The 16621-nt window shown below is 63.5% G+C and overlaps 1 protein-coding gene across 1 annotated transcript; it reads left to right on the top strand.

The window, feature by feature from the left end:
- Window positions 1-135: 135 nt before the first annotated feature.
- On the top strand, window positions 136-15654 carry LTHEOB_11392 (Nonribosomal peptide synthase Pes1; the record flags this gene model as incomplete). Its single annotated transcript, XM_035508143.1, has 3 exons — window positions 136-558; window positions 614-3934; window positions 3994-15654. The coding sequence occupies 3 exons, from the start codon at window positions 136-138 to the stop codon at window positions 15652-15654; spliced, it is 15405 nt and encodes a 5134-aa protein (XP_035366469.1).
- Window positions 15655-16621: the final 967 nt, after the last annotated feature.

Below are 16621 nucleotides of genomic sequence, written 5' to 3'. Positions count from 1 at the left end.
CAATGCGGTATGGTGATTACGGACCGGGCCGGGTAAGACCCATGCCTATTCGGGACCATGCCAGAATATAGTCACTTGGGCAGAACAGCTAGACGGCCAGCAAGCACCAGCATCCCTAGCAACCAGCAGCACACCATGACGTCTCCCGCCAGCTCATCCAGCGACCGCTCCACTTCGCCTTCGCTTGATGCGGACACAACCACAACCCCCTCGGAAACCGGCTCGGTTGAACATGCTTCCGTGGACCAGCTGCTGCTCAACGACGTCTGCAAGTCGAGCCGTGTCGCTCCACAGCGTGTCCTTGGCGTGGCGTGGGCGCTGGTCTTGCGTTGCTACAGCGGCGCCGATCACGTGCAGTTCCAACTGCAGGGCGAGAGCCTCTCGACAGTCCAAGTGGCCTTGGATGCTCAAGACTCGCTGAACGACCTCCTGTGCCGTGATGGCTTGCTTGGCGCTGCAGCAGAACAGATTGAAGGGGGCGACTGCTGGAGCCGCACCCTTGTCGACATGCGCCCAGCATCATCGACGGATGACATAATCTGCAGGCCGTCACTGGAGGTATGTGGATATCCTGAAGGCGCTTGAAGCAGCTGCTGACCCCAACGCTTGCCAGACGCCGCCTGAACTGGTCCTTCGCGTCCCGGAGGACCTGTCTGAGCCCTGCCTGCAGTACTCCAGCACTAAAATCGCGCCCTCGCGCGCGTACAGCATATGCAGGACCCTGGAGCAGGTATTAAAAAGTATTCTGGCCGACAGGGAGCAGAAAGTCGGCGCAATGAGCTTCCTGAGCGACGCTGATCGCAGCAAAATCGCGGCCTGGAACCGCGAAGAACCAGCAGCAACGCGAGCCTGCATCCACCAGCTGGTTGACCGGCAGACTGAACTACAGACTAACAAGGAGGCAATATGCGCGTGGGACGGCAGCATGACCTACGGCGAGCTCGACCGTCTCTCGTCAGCATTAGCCTCAAAACTCGTCGACACGGGCCTGCAGCGGGGTGACGTGGTCCCGGTCTGCTTCGAAAAGTCTTGCTGGGTCATCGTGGCCATGCTGGGCGTGTTCAAGGCCGGCGGAGCATTCACCCTGATGGATCCCTCCCACCCCAAGGCGAGGCTTGCAGGCATCGCCGCCGAAGTCAATGCCCGGATCGCAGTGACGTCTGTGGCAAACGAGCATCTGCTGGTAGAAGCGGTCGAGCAAGTCATCGTGCTCGGCCCGCACGTTCTCGACGACGACGACGACAGCGCTTCGCCACGGCAACGCTGGACCATCGCCGGCCCCTCGGACCTCGCCTTCGTCATCTTCACGTCCGGCTCAACGGGCAAGCCGAAGGGCATCATGATGGACCACCAAGCATACGCCTCGTCAGCCATGCACCACGGCACAGCCATGCGCATGGGCGCCCACACGCGCGCGCTGCAATTCGCGTCATACAGCTTCGGCGCCAGCCTCTTCGAGACGCTGACGACGCTCATCTTCGGCGGCACCGTGTGCATCCCCAGCGAGCACGAGCGCCGCAACGACCTGCCGGGCGTCGTCGAGCGCATGCGCGTGACCTGGGCCTTCCTGACGCCGTCGGTGCTGAAGCCGTTCGACCCGGCGTCAGCATTTCCAGGGCTCGACACGCTGGTCCTGGCTGGCGAGGCCATGCCGCGCGACCAGGCGCAGCGGTGGTCGGCGCGCGTGCGCCTCGTGCAGTGCTACGGGTCGAGCGAGACCAACATCATCCTCTTCGACAACCGCGGCCGCGGCGAGAACCTGGGCTTCGCCGCCGGCGCGCGCGCCTGGCTCGTCGACCCCAGGAACGACCAGGCGCTGGTCCCCGTCGGGGCGGTCGGCGAGCTGGTCGTGCAGGGCCCGACGGTGGCGCGCGGCTACCTCAACGACGCCGAGAAGACGGCGGCCACGTTCGTCTCGGCGCCGCCGGCGTGGCTGCGCGAGCTCGGACTCGAGATAGAAGGCGCGCCGCGCATGGTCAAGACGGGAGACTTGATGCGGTACGAGGCCGACGGCAGCCTCGTCTTCGTCGGCCGCAAGGACTTGCAGGTCAAGATCAGGGGCCAGCGCGTCGAGCTGGCCGAGATCGAGCGTGCCGTCTGGGCCGCCGACCCGCTCGTCAAGCACGTCGTGGTGACCGTCCCGCGTGTTGGCCCAGCTCGGGGCCGGCTGGTCGCTGCCGTCTGCTTCCACCAAGAGCAGCAGCAGTCTTCTCAGCATCAGACGCCGCCATTCCAGCTGATCAGCCGCCAAGAGGATGAGGAGGCTCACTGCCTGGTGCAGAGGGTCAAAGAGACGCTGGCCGAGCGGCTTCCTTCCTACATGGTGCCGCCGACGTGGGGCCTTTTCACAGCTCTTCCCCTGACGTTGTCGGGCAAGGTGGACAGAGTCAGCGTTCGGCAGTGGGCCGAGGAGCTGAGCAGCACCGAGCTTGATCTTTTGACGCTATCTCTTGATGAATTCTCTTCTGTCTCTACGTTTGATAGACCAGCATCTCAGCAGGAAAGTGTCCTGAGGGAGCTGTGGGGAAAGGCCCTCGACGGCGATCCAGAGCGCATGCCGCTCAACCGGTCTTTCCTCAGCCTCGGCGGAGACTCCATCTCAGCCATGACGCTCGTGTCGCTCTACAAGGGAAGGGGGCTCTCTCTGACAGTGCAGGAGCTGTTCGTCGGCATGACCATTGAACGTTCAGCGCAGGCGCTGCCGGATGACTTTTTGCAGGATAGCGCTCGCGCGGCCGGACCAACATCATACCTTCCGTTCTCCCTTTTGTCATCCCAGGTGCTAGAAGAGGCGGTCGCAACGCTGCAGGCCGTGGGCATCCAGAGCTTGGATGAGCTCGAGGACTTGCACCCGTGCTCGCAGGTGCAGCATGGAATGTTGCTGGGTTCGGAGAAGATGGCAGGATCCTACCAGTTCCGCAACGTCTGGGAACTTACCCCGCGGCAGCGTTCGTCGCCTATCACTTTATCCGAAATCAAACAAGCTTGGAGCCTTGTTGCGCAACGGCATTCGGCCCTCCGCTCCGTGCTCATTGAGTGCGCCTCGGAGGACTGGCTCTACCTCCAGGCTGTCCTGAAGCAGGTGCCAGACACCATAGCGTTTGTCGAGAAAGACGGCGACGAGCTTCCCGAAGGCCAATTACCTTGCTTGGCCGTCGTTTCCAGCTCGACTGCCAAAGTCCCGTACGAGATTACTGCCTACCACACTTCCTCGGATCGTTGGTATCTGCAGCTCGATATCCACCACGCCGTCATGGATGCAGCATCGCTGCAGACGTTGCAGCGTGACTTCGTCATGGCACTCGACCAACATGCGTGGTCAAGCCCGGCTTCTCCCTTCGGAGCCTACGTGGCCCACACTCGCAGCCTCGATTCGAGCGACGGTCTAGAGCACTGGAAGAGCTATCTGGACGGCTGCAACCCCTGCTACTTTCCGCTGGACCTCGAGAAAGCGGGCGAGCCAAACGCCCTTCGATCGTTCACGGTTGACCTGGGCGACGCGGCGCCGAGGATTCTGTCTTTCTGCAAGGCGAACGGCTACACGGTCAACACACTGTTCCAAACCATCTGGGCTCTGATGCTACGATACTACACCGACATGGGATCCACATGCTTTGGATACATGGTCACGGACAGGAGCATCCCGGTTGAAGGGGCTGCCGAAATCGTTGGCCCGCTGATGACCATGTCAGTGTGCCATCTCGCAGTCGACGACACGGCAACCATGAAGGACCTGCTTGACACGGTTCAGAAAGACTTTTTGGAATGCCTCAGCTACCGCAACTGCTCTCTTGCCGAGATCCAGCACGTCCTGGGGCTCTCTGGACAAGCCCTGTTCAACACGATGGTCACGACGGGGAAATCCCTGACAAGTTGGAAGGAAGCAGCTGCCGGCGTCGATTTGCGAGTTGCCAGTACTCACAACCCCACCGAGGTATGTTTGAAAGTTTCTTTGTTGCTGATTACATTATGTTAAAGCTAAGTGTGCAATAGTACGATCTTACCTTGAACGTCGAGCAGGAGGATGACGAGGTGATTGTAATCCTCAACCACTGGGCTCCCAGAGTGTCGGTGCAGCAAGCGAACAGCGTCGCCGGTGCCCTGAGCGAGATGCTCTCCAGGACGCTCGACCGCCTCGACCAACCTGTGAAAGACATGGCATTGCTAGGCGAAGGCGATTGGCAGACGATCCTCGGCTGGAATGCTCACTACCCAGAGAAGCTCGATGTTTGCGTGCACGACTTGGTTTCCGAACAGGTCTTGCTGCGGCCGGAAGCCCAGGCAGTGCGGGGATGGGATGCTGACCTCAGCTACAAAGAGCTTGACGACCGCTCTAACGCGCTGGCGCTGCGCCTTCAGGCACTCGGCGTTGGTCCTGAGACACTGGTGCCGCTGTGCTTCGAGAAGTCGGCGTACGTGGTGGTTGCAATGCTGGCCGTGTTGAAAGCGGGCGGAGCGTGCGTGGCGCTCGATCCGTCGCATCCCAAAGCACGACTAGTCGAGATCCTGCACTCAATCCGCGCGAACCTGATAGTCACTTCCAGCAAGATGGCGTCCTTCCTCAGCGACCAGGTCTCGACAGTGGTCGTCGTCGACGCGGAGCACCTGGACGAGCTCTCTTCCCAAGGCGGTCCTCTGCGCTCTCAGGCGCAGCCCTCGAACGTCGCCTTCGTCGTCTTCACCTCGGGAAGCACGGGGAAGCCTAAGGGCATCGTTCTCCAGCACGACGCAATCGCCACCAGTGCCAGGGCGCACGGCGAGGTCATGAGCGTTGGTCCCGCCTCCCGCGTCATGCAATTTGCCGCATACATGTTCGACGTCAGCATCGAGGACATCTTCACGACGCTGATGCGCGGGGGCTGCGTGTGCATCCCATCCGAAGAGGACAGACTCAACGACCTAGCGGGAGCGTTCGGGCGGCTCGGGGCGAACTGGGCGTGCCTGACGCCGACGGTGGCCAGCCTGCTCGAGCCGGCCAAGATTCTGGGCTTGCGGCACCTCTGCCTGGGCGGCGAGCCGGTGCGGCGCGAGACGATTGAAAAATGGGCGCCCAACACGTGCCTGAACATCCTGTACGGGCCGGCCGAGTGCTCCATGACCATGTCGTGCCGGCCCGGCGTCGCCGTCGACGCGCACCCGGCCAACTTCGGCCACCAGGTCGGCGCCCTGACGTGGATCGTCGACGAGAGCGACCACGACCGCCTGCTGCCCGTCGGCTGCCCCGGCGAGCTGCTCATCGAAGGCCCCATCCTCGCCCGCGAGTACCTCGGCGACGAGGAGAAGACGGCGGCGGCCTTCGTCGTCAATCCCAAGTGGGCAATCACTGAAGAAAATGGACAGCCGCGCCGCATGTACAAGACGGGCGACATCGTGCGCTACAACGCCGACGACGGGTCCATCAGCTTCGTGCGGCGCAAGGACAACCAGGTCAAGCTGCACGGGCAGCGCATCGAGCTGGGCGAGATCGAGCACAACCTGTGGAACGACGAGCGCGTGCGCCACGCCGTCGTGCTGCTGCCCAAGCAAGGCGCCTGCGCCGGCAAGCTGGTGTGCGTACTCTCACTCAAGGCCATCGACCCGGCCGGCCGCACCACGGGCACCGCCATGCGCGTGCTGACGCCCACCGACAGCCCCGCCGTGGCCGAGGCGCTCCCGCAGGTCCAGGCGCGCCTGGCGGGACTGGTGCCGAAGTACATGGTGCCGGCCGTGTGGGTGGTGCTGGAACAAGTGCCGCTGAACAAGTCGGTCAAGATGGACCGCGCGAGGGTGCGGGCGTGGGTCGAGGAGCTGGCCGACGACACCTTCCGCGCCCTCGCCGCCGCCGACCTCGACGACGAGGCAGTCCACGCGCCCGCCTCGGACATGGAGCGCCGCCTGCAGGCCGTGTGGGCCACAGTGCTGGGCAAGCCGGCGGCCGAGCGCGTCTCGCTGGGCCGCCCGTTCCTGCGCCTCGGCGGCGACTCCATCGCCGCCATGCAGGCCGTCGGCCGCTGCCGTGCTCAGGGCATTGCCTTGACTGTTCGTGATATGCTGGAGTGTGCTGATCTCGTCGACCTCGCCCGCCGCGCCCGCTTCATCACGTCGGCCGTGCGCCGCGATGACGACGTTGTCGATGATGGTGCGCCGTTCACCTTGTCGCCTATCCAGCGCATGCACCTCCGCGGCGGCGCTGCCGAGAACCACTTCAACCAGAGCTTCACCCTGCGCCTGGCCCGCCGCGTGGGTGCCGACGCCCTGTCCCGCGCTGTCGCCCAGGTGGTCGGCCGGCACGGCATGCTGCGTGCGCGGTTCCGCCAGGAGGACGGCCAGGGCGCCTGGCACCAGGCTGTGGAGCCCGACGTCCAGGGCTCCTACCGCTTCGCAGTGCACGCGGGCCCGTCGTCTTCGGAGATGGAGGACGCAGTTGCCCTCAGCCAGACCAGTCTTGACATCCAGCGCGGGCCCGTCTTCTCCGTCGATCTGTTCGAGTTGGACGGCGGCCATGACGTCCTGTTCCTTGTTGTCCATCATCTCGCCATCGACCTGGTGTCGTGGAGGATCCTCGCCGAAGATCTGGAGGATGTGCTGACGCACGGCGTGCTGCAGAAGCCCCAATCCATGTCGTTCAGATCCTGGGTCAATGCTCAAGAGGAGTACAGCCTGAAAAACCATACCCCTGAGGCCATTCTTGCCCCGCCCGTGGACCAGTCGATCGTCGACTACTGGGGCATCTCTCCCGCTGATAATACTTTTGGCGCCGTTCAGTTTGAAAAGTTCACGCTGGACGACGATACCTCTCTGTCGTTGCTGGAAGGCTGCCACGAGGCGCTGCGCACCGAGCCCGTCGACGTCATGATCTCGGCCCTCGTTTCCAGCTTCTCACGCGTCTTCCGTGACCGCGAGGGCCCGCACTTTAGCGTCGAAAGCCACGGCCGCGAGCCTTGGACGGCCGATATTGACATCTCCAGAACTGTGGGCTGGTTCACCACCATGTACCCCCTTCCAGGAACCACTTCGCCAGACGATGATCCGATAGAAGTTCTCCGCCAGACAAAGGATTCTCGGAGGACGGTGACGAATAACGGCTGGGACCATTTCACAGCGCGCCACATGAAGAGGACTGATGATGGGCACCAGCATGCACCCGAGACCGAGATTCTGTTCAACTACACTGGCAAATATCAGCAGATGGAGCGCTCTGACGCGCTACTGGTCCCGGCAGACAGGATTGGAAAGTGGCAGGACGTGGCCCCGGGAATGCTGCGGGATGCGATATTCGACATTTTGGTCTCGGTGGACCGCGGCAGTGTCACCTTCACCTTCGCCTTCAGCCAGGCCATCAAGCAGCGCGATGCCGTCCTCCGCTGGGCTAGAGACTGCGAGGCGCTGCTGAAGCAAATGGTCCTGCGCCTGGAGGAAATGGAGCCTGAGTACACCGTAAGCGATTTCCCGCTACTACAAACGGACAGAGGCGCCTTGCAACGTCTGCTTTCCAAGGTCGAAGGTCCTATCGAAGACATCTACCCCTGTGCGCCCATGCAGCAGGGCCTCCTCCTGAGCCAGCAGAAAGAAGACGGCGTGTACCGATGCCTCACCGTCTGGGAAGTGACAGCAGAGAATGCCGCTGTCGACCCGGAGCGGCTTCGCTCAGCATGGCAGCGCGTCGTCGACCGCCACGCTGCCCTCCGCACAGTGCTGCTCGAGAGCGCCGCCGAGGACGGCACCTTTGTGCAGGTGGTCCTGCAACGCGTGGCTGCCAGCTCGCGTTTCGAGGCCACGGGCCGGTCGCGCGACGTCACGCTGCAGAGCCTCGTCGACGAGGAGCTCGACGAAACCGACGAGGCGAAGCCGCAGCATCTACTCACGCTCGCAGCGGCCGACAACGGCACGCTCTTCTGCAAGCTCGAGATCAACCACGCCCTGATCGACGGGGCGACCATGTCGGTTGTGCTGCGAGACCTGTGCCTCGCGTACGACGGCCGGCTGGCGCCAGGCCGCGGCCCGCTGTACAGCGACTACATCAAACACCTGCAGAGCGTGAAGCCGGAAGAGCACCTGGAGCACTGGGCCACTTACCTGCACGGCGTGCAGCCGTGCTACTTCCCCGCGCTGCGGCAGCAGCAGCAGGGCAGTACGTCGGCGCGGCGCGAGCTGCTGAGCCAGTCGGTCGAGCTGCACGCGTCGGGCCGCGAGATCCAGGACTTCTGCCAGACGGCGGGCGTGACGGTGGCCATCCTGTTCCAGGTGGCGTGGAGCATCCTGCTGCGCTGCTTCGCCGACACCGACGACGTGTGCTTCGGCTACCTCGCCGCCGGCCGCGACGTGCCCGTGGCCGGCGTCGACGACGCCGTCGGCCCGTTCATTAACCTGCTGGCCTGCCGGCTGGACCTCACAGCGAGCGTGAGCGACGCCCTAGCAGCAGCACAGCGTGGCTTCCTGGACGCCATCCCCCACCAGCACACGTCCGTCGCCGACGTGCAGCGCGCCCTGGGCGCGCCAGGCCGCGCGCTGTTCAACACGGCCATCTCGGTGCAGCGCGAGCAAGCGGCGGCAGAGCCCGGCGCGCTGCGCTTCACGGCCTCCCATTACTACGACCCGACCGAGTTCGACGTGTCGCTCGCCGTCGCGGTGCAGGCCGACGGCGCCCTGGCTCTCAGCCTGGACTACTGGACCACGCACCTGTCGTCCGCGCAGGCCGCCGGCGTCGCCAGCACCTTGGCGACCATCGTGCAGCGCATCACCGAGGGCGTCGACACGCCCGTCGCCGCGCTGGACCTGTTCAGCGCCGAGGACGCGCAGCGGGTGGCGCGGTGGAACGCAAAGCTGCCGGAGGCGAACGACGCGTGCGTGCACCGACTCTTCGAGCAGCAAGCGGCGGCCCGCGGCGACGCGCCCGCGATCGAGGCGTGGGACTGCAATCTGAGCTTCCGCGAGCTGGACGCGCTGGCGAGCGCGCTGGCGCTGCACCTGGTGCGCGAGTGCGGCGTGGGGCCGGAAACAATCGTGCCGTTCGCATTCGAGAAGAGCGGATGGGCGCTGGTGGCGGTGCTGGCGGTGTTGAAGGCGGGCGGCGCCTGCGTCGCGCTCGACGTGAAGCTGCCCGCGGCCCGCCGCCGCCAGATCCTCGCCCAGACGGCGGCCCGAGTCGCCGTAGCGTCGCCGAGTGCGGCCGCGGTGCTGGAGCGCGACCACGCCGAGCTGCGCGTCGTGGCAGCCGACGCAGCCTTCCTGCACGCGCTCCCCGCGGCGCCCGCACACGCGCTGCCCGACGCCGTGCGGCCGCACAACCTCGCCTGGCTCGTCTTCACGTCCGGCAGCACCGGCACGCCCAAGGGCATCATGCTGGAGCACCGCGCGCTGGCCACGGGCTGCCGGGCGCACGGCGCGGCGCAGTTCTTCGGGCCCGAGACGCGCGCGCTGCAGTTCGCCGCGTACACGTTCGACCAGGTCATCGAGGAGGCGCTGACGCCGCTGCTGTTCGGCGGCGTCGTGTGCGTGCCGTCCGACGACGAGCGCATGAACCACCTGGCCGCCGCCATCCGCAGGTACCGCTGCAACTGGGCCGACCTCACGCCCACCGTCGTCGGCGACTTCCTCTCGCCCGCCGACGCGCCGTCGCTGCGTATTCTATCTATGGGCGGCGAGGCGGTGCGCCAGGACACGGTCGACGCCTGGGCCGACAGCGTGCTGCTCATCAATGGCTACGGGCCCGCCGAGTGCACTGTTGTGTCTACTATTATGGTCGGCCTGGGCCGCGTCGCCGACTCGTCGAATATCGGCTTCGGCGTCGGCTGCCGCACCTGGGTCGTGGTGCCGGGCCACCCGGACCGGCTCGCGCCCGTCGGCACCATCGGCGAGCTGCTCATCGAGGGCCCCATCGTCGGCCGCGGCTACCTGCACGATCCCGAGCGCACCCAGCGCTCCTTCGTCGACCTACCCGCCTCCTGGCCGGTGCCGGTGCCCGGCCTCGGCAGCGGACGGGCGTACGCGACGGGCGACCTGGTGCGCTACAACGACGACGGCTCGCTCGCCTTCGTCGGCCGCCGCGACGCCCAGCACAAGCTGCACGGCCAGCGCGTCGAGATGGCCGAGATCGAGCACCACGCGCGCGCCGCCGCGCCGCCGGGCTTGCCGCTGGCCGTCGAGGTCATCCGCCGCGGCGGCCAGCAGCAGCTCGCCGCCTTTCTGGCGCCGTCCGCCGCCGAGGAGCTACCCGCCGAGCGCCTCGCCGCGCTGCGCAGCGCCCTCGCCGACGCGCTGCCGCAGTACATGGTGCCGTCGCTATACGTGTGCGTCCCGCAGCTGCCAATGACGTCGTCGGGCAAGGTCGACCGCCGCGCGCTGCGGGACGTCGGCGCCCAGCTGTCCGCCGACGATGTCGCGCGCGCCTCGCTGGCCGACGCCGCGAAGCTGCAGCCCACGACCGACACGGAGCGGCTGCTGCGCGCCGGCTGGGCCGCCGCGCTGGCCATGCCTGAGAGCCTCATCGGCGTCGACGACAACTTCTTCCGTCTGGGCGGCGACTCGGTCGCGGCCATGCGGCTGGTCGCCCACTGTCGCCGGGCCGCCGGCCTGGCGCTGACCGTCGCCCAGGTCTTCTCCGCCCCGGTGCTGCGCCGCATGGCCGCTCTGGCGGCGCCGCTGCCGCTTGCTGCCGTTGCTTCGAGGCGGGCGTCCCCGTTCGAGCTCGTCCAGGAGCGCGAGCACGCCGTCAGCCTGGCGGCCTCTCAGTGCGGCGTCCCGCGCGACGCCATCAAGGACATTTATCCCTGCACGCCGCTTCAAGAGGGGCTGATTGCCGCCTCGAACAGGCAGCCGGGCGCGTACGTCGGCCGCATGGTCTTCTCCCTGGCGGGCGGCATTGATATCACGCGCTTCCGCTCCGCGTGGGAGACGGTCGTGGCCGAGACGCCCATTTTGCGCACGCGCGTCGTGCAGGCCGCCTCTGGTGGCGCACTCCTGCAGGTGGTGGTGGATGAGGCTCTGGAGTGGAAGACGTACAGCGACGTGGACAACAGCGAGCTGGACATCTCCTACGGGCGGCCCCTGCATCAACTTGCTCTCAGTCATGACTGCAAGACGGCCACCTGGATCTGCCACCACGCCTTGTATGATGGATGGACCCTCCCGCAGCTGCTGGACCGTATCGAGCAGGCGTACCGCGGCACGCCCCGTGCCCTGCCCGCTAGCTCATTTGCAGACTTCATCAAACATCTCAATGGAGCGCCTTCGGCCCAGGCGGACGAGTTCTGGAGCTCTGCTTTGGCCGGCGCTCCTGCCACGCAGTTCCCAGCGCCCACGGTGGATGCCCACAAAGACACTCGGGCACAAGTCGTAAGCCGCCTTGTGCAATGGGACGTTGCTTCAGATCTCGGCATAACCGCACAGACGCTGTTGCGGGCGGCGTGGGCCCTTGTGGTCTCGCAGCATGTCGGCGAGGACGATGTTGTCTTTGGCATGGCATTATCAGGGCGCTCCGCTTCTGTTGATGACATTGCCGATGTCCTTGGGCCCACCATCACCACAATCCCCGTCCGAGTCCGCCCGGACCCCCGGTTGACCATCGCCGAGTACCTGCAGCAGACTCAGGATGATTCTGTCAAGGCCATGCCCTTCGAGCACTCGGGCTTGCAGCAGATTGCCTCGCTCAACCAGAACCTCCGAAACATCTGTGACTTCCAGAACCTCCTTGTTGTGCAGCCTGAAGACGAATCGAAGCTTGACCCAGAAATATGGACTCTGGCCGGTACGACGGCGGACACGGACGCGTTCCACACGTATCCCCTGGTCGTTGAATGCGGTCTGCATCCCCGCGAGCTTTCCATCTCGGCCAAGTTCAAGCCCAGCGCCGTACCCTCCCCCCAGATGCACAGGATTCTTGGTCAGTTTGAGCAGTGCTTGCACCAGCTGAACCAGGCAGACAAATCCATCAAGCTCCAAGACCTCAACTTGCTGAGCCCCGGAGACCATGCCGAGATTGTCGCGTGGAATAGTCAAGATCTATCAGCTGCAGACACGTGCGTCCATTCGCTGGTTTCCGACCAAGTCCTTCTTCGCGGATCTGCTCCCGCGCTGGAATCCACGTGGGAGGGAACCCTCAGCTACACCGAGTTGGACCATCTTTCAAGCCGCTTGGCCGTCTACCTGGCTGAGGCAGGAGTAACGCCCGGGATGCTGGTGCCCTTGGTCCTCCACAAATCCATCTATGCCGTCGTCGTTCAGCTAGCGGTGCTGCGAGCTGGCGGTGCCTGCGTTCCTCTCGACGCGTCGCATCCGATAGGCCGCCTGCAGGAAATCGTGTCCGACTGCAGCGCTGAACTTGTTTTGGCCGACACGAAGAGCGCAGAGAAACTGGCCTCTATTGCTCAAAAGACGGTCATCATTGATGCGGAGATGCTACGCGCACTTCCGCAGAGCTCGGCCGCTTCGCTACCCTACGCCATCGACCCGACCCAACCCGCGTTTGTGGTGTTTTCGTCCGGCAGCACCGGAAAACCCAAAGGCTCGCTCCTCTCCCACCGAGCTCTCTGCTCCAGCATCTGCGCCTACAAAGACATGGCCCGGCTCGGTCCGACCTCGCGCGTGGTGCAGTTCTCAAACTTCAACTTCGACATGAGCATCGGAGACATCTTCGCTACATTGATGAGCGGAGGCTGCATATGCATGCCGTCAGAAGATGAGCGGGTGGACGACCTGGGCGACTACATCACCAAGATGAACGTCAACTGGGCATACCTGACGCCCACCGTGGCCAACCTGCTCAGCCCATCGTCGGTCCCAACGCTGCAGACGCTGCTCTGTGGAGGAGAGGCCCTCAACCAGGATCTTGTGGCGCGGTGGGCTGGTCAGCTGCATCTTGTCGAGCTCTACGGGCCATCGGAGACGACCATTCTGTGCACGCTGAATGCGCTGCAACCGGACTCGGACTGCCGCAACTTGGGCAAGGGACTGGCGGCGGTTCACACGTGGATTGCAGACCCGTCTGATCCCAACAAGCTCTGCTCGATTGGATGCACCGGCGAGCTTCTCATCGAGGGGCCTGTGCTCGCCAACGGTTACCTCAACATGCCCGAAAAAACCAACGAGTCGTTCCTGTGGACGCCGGACTGGATGAAGGAGCTGGGCCGCACGGGACGCGTCTACAGGTCGGGTGATCTCGTCCGCTACGAGGCTGACGGCTCTCTCCGAACCATGGGGCGGCAGGACGGCCAGGTGAAACTACACGGACAAAGGCTTGAGACTGCCGAGGTCGAGCACCATCTGCGCCAACAGATTCCCGGGGCGGACCGCATCACCGTGGCCGTGATATCTCGAGCCACGCACCAGATGCTAGCAGCCTTCATCTGCGATCCCAGCTGTGGAGAATCGGCAATCGAGGGAACGGGCGATGTTATCGTCGAACTGCCGCAGGCGCTCAAGGCCTCGCTCAAGAAGGTTGATGCGGCTTTGTCACGTTCGCTTCCTCGCTACATGATCCCATCGCTGTATTTTGCGGTGCGCGAGCTGCCTCTCACAGCCAACGGAAAGCTCGACCGCAAGAAATTGGTGAGAGCCGTTGAAGCCTTGCCCGACCACGTTCTCTCCGGCTCCTCGGCCAGCGGCCAGCCGAAGACTCCGCCAACGACAGCCATGGAGAAGAGGATCCAACGCCACTGGGCGCAGCTGCTGGGTCTCCAGCCTGAACGGATTGGCGTCGATGACAGCTTCTTAGGCATGGGAGGCGACTCAATCATTGCCATGCGCCTGGCACACGCCCTCAAAGCTGAAGGTGTATTGATCTCCGTCTCTCAGATCCTCACGAATCCCGTGCTCAGCGACATGAGCAAGGCTGCAGTGTCGGCAGACGAGAGTGCTCCCGAAGTACGCGAATACGTGCCGTTCTCGGCGCTTCCGCAAGAGCAGATGGACCAGTTCGTGGACAAGATCGTCGCTCCGCACGTGGGTGTCTCGCGGGAGCAAATCGCCGACGTCGCATGGGCAACAGACTACCAGTCCTGGACATACGCCTCCAACCAGCTCCAGCACCGCGGCTACCTCAACTACCTCCTCCTCCGCTTCCAGGGCGGCGCCATCGACGTGCCGCGCATGCAGCAGGCCTGCCGTGCCCTCGTCGCCCGCCACGCCATCCTGCGGACAACCTTCCTCGCACACAAGCAGCGCACCTGGGCCGTGGTCCTCAAAGACACGATGCAGCAGCCGGTCGTCCTCCACCACGTCAAGCTGCCCGAGGGCGTCGACGCGGACAGCTACCTGCTCGACCGCCACGAGGCCATCCAGACGCGCATGGGCGCCACCAACACCGTCGCGTTCACCCTCCTCGAGCACCACGCCAACGCCAACGCCAACGGGACGCCGCCGCAGCAGCAGCACACGCTAGCCTTCCGCCTCAGCCACGCCCAGTACGACGGGCTGGGCATCCCGCTGCTGATCCGCGACCTCAAAGCCGCCTACGAGAACAACGAACTACCCTCCTCACGCGGGCCTACATGCAGCTTCTCGGCCTTCGTCCACTCGCAGCACCCCGCGCCCGACAACGCCAGCCTGCGCTTCTGGCGCGACACACTCGCCGGCGCGGCCATGACGCCCATCCTCCCCCACCGCCAGCCGCCCACGCGCAACCGCGTCGACCAGTCCGTCGTGCGCGAGGTCCGCGCCGCGCCGGCCGCCCTGCAGGCCCGCGGCGTCACCTTCGCGACGGTGCTGAAGGCCGCGTGGGGGGTCGTGCTCGCCGCGCTGTCTGCGTCGTCTTCCTCTACCGCCGAGTGGGACGTCGTCTTCGGCAACACCGTATCCGGCCGCAGCAGCAGTAGCGCTCCTGGTGTCGACCAGCTGCCCGGCCCGTGCATCAACCTCATCCCCGTCCGCGTGCGCGTCCGCCCGCGCGAAGACACCGTCGCGGCGCTGCTGGCGCGCGTGCACGCCGCGTACGCCGCTGCGCTGCCGCATGAGCACGTTGGACTGCGCGAGATCGTCGAGCGGTGCACTGATGGCGATTGGCCGCTGTGGACGCGGTTTAGTTCTATGGTTACGCATGAGAACTTGCATGACGACGATCACGACGACGACGATGGGGAGTGGTCGGCTGGTGCGGGGGCGGGGAGAACGAGGTGCGAATTGGACATCGTCGTCCCGCCGCATGATCGTGCTGATGTGTGGGTGTGGTCGTACCCTGATCAGGATGGCGAGCGCGTCACTATCGATCTGACGTACGGCGACGCGACGATGACGCGGGCGCAGGCTGAGGCCGTGGCGGATCTGCTGGTGCAGACGATCGAGGCGCTGACGAGGGCGGATGGCGCGGAGGTGTTGGCGGATGTCTTGCCTAGGCCGTCGGGTGCGGCGCCGAGGTTTCCGCTGCTGGAGGCGGCGGCGTGTGCTAGTAGTGGTACTGAGACGACTGTGGGTGTAGAAGGCGGGCAGGCTGGTGGTGACCTCCAGTCGCGGCGCCGCGCTGCAGAGGAGGTGGTGAAGCGTGCTTGGGATTTCGTCCTGGGTGATAGTGCCGGCAACGCTGACTTCGATCCGGACACGCCGTTTTACGACGTTTGGGGTGATCAGGCGGCTGCTGCGCAGCTGTCGACGTTGTATCGGAGGGAGGGCTTTGATGTTGGGATGGAGGAGCTGATCGATCGGCCGAGAATGCGGGAGCAAGTCGAGCTGTTGTCGTCCATGTAGATGTAGTTCCGCAAAGCGGAACCCAATCCATGTATATAAATGTTGGATGTAGTAAATTTTTTCATAGACTCACAGCCCTATAGTGTTCTATGTCGTCTTTCTTATTTAGATATGACATGGCATGTGAAATCGGCCATGATGGTCTCACTTCAATGGACGTGTGAGCTAGCGGCATCCTCGAGTTGAGTCAAAAAACATTCTTGTCTAAATGATATTTGTTATAAGTACGAATTAATTTGCATGCACAATCAACCCATCATGCCAATATTCCCTGTTTGCCAAAAGACTTGTGAGTTGAAGATCGGTGGAGCCTACAAAAAGAGCACCTTTAAAATGTTGCCAGTCCCAGGAATGGTGTTTATTCATGATAGGTTCGCACGAACTTTGACGGCCACTGAATAAGGTGCCATTACGCTAGTCTATAAAGTTTATTATAAAGCATCAAGCGAGTGGTCGATCTGGCACCGCATTCTCGGTCTGCGGTTAACCTTATTTTTGAGCGGTAATTCGGCACGTCCCATTGCCGACTCATCCGTCATCGAATATTGATACCCTTTAGTTTTCGTTTTACCGTAGTATATACGATTGTAAGCTCCTTAAGTCTCTGCGCCCAAACATTATGGCGTTGCAAGAATTCATCCCTTGCATGCGTTATGCTTTCACGCGTAGATTTGCATGCATCAGGTGGAAGAGCCGAGGCTCCTAAGATTATAGTTATAAACTTACTGGCTATGCGGGAATCGACGGATAGCCTCGGATCAAAGTGGCTGCTAGCTTAATTTCAGAGAATATATGAATTCGCTTTCTGCTGAGAGTCTTGATGACTATCATGTTAACGGTAACTTGTTTCATCTATCGTGTACGAAAACGAATATGCCATTTGACATTGTCATCATCGGAGGCGGAATTTCCGGTCTTACCGCTGCTATTACCCTTCGGGCCCACGGTCATCATGTCACCGTCTTGG

Source organism: Lasiodiplodia theobromae (assembly GCF_012971845.1).
Source record: "Lasiodiplodia theobromae strain AM2As chromosome Unknown scaffold_48, whole genome shotgun sequence".
In the NCBI taxonomy this organism is placed as follows: domain Eukaryota; kingdom Fungi; phylum Ascomycota; class Dothideomycetes; order Botryosphaeriales; family Botryosphaeriaceae; genus Lasiodiplodia; species Lasiodiplodia theobromae.
This window is presented reverse-complemented; position numbering and strand designations above follow the sequence as displayed.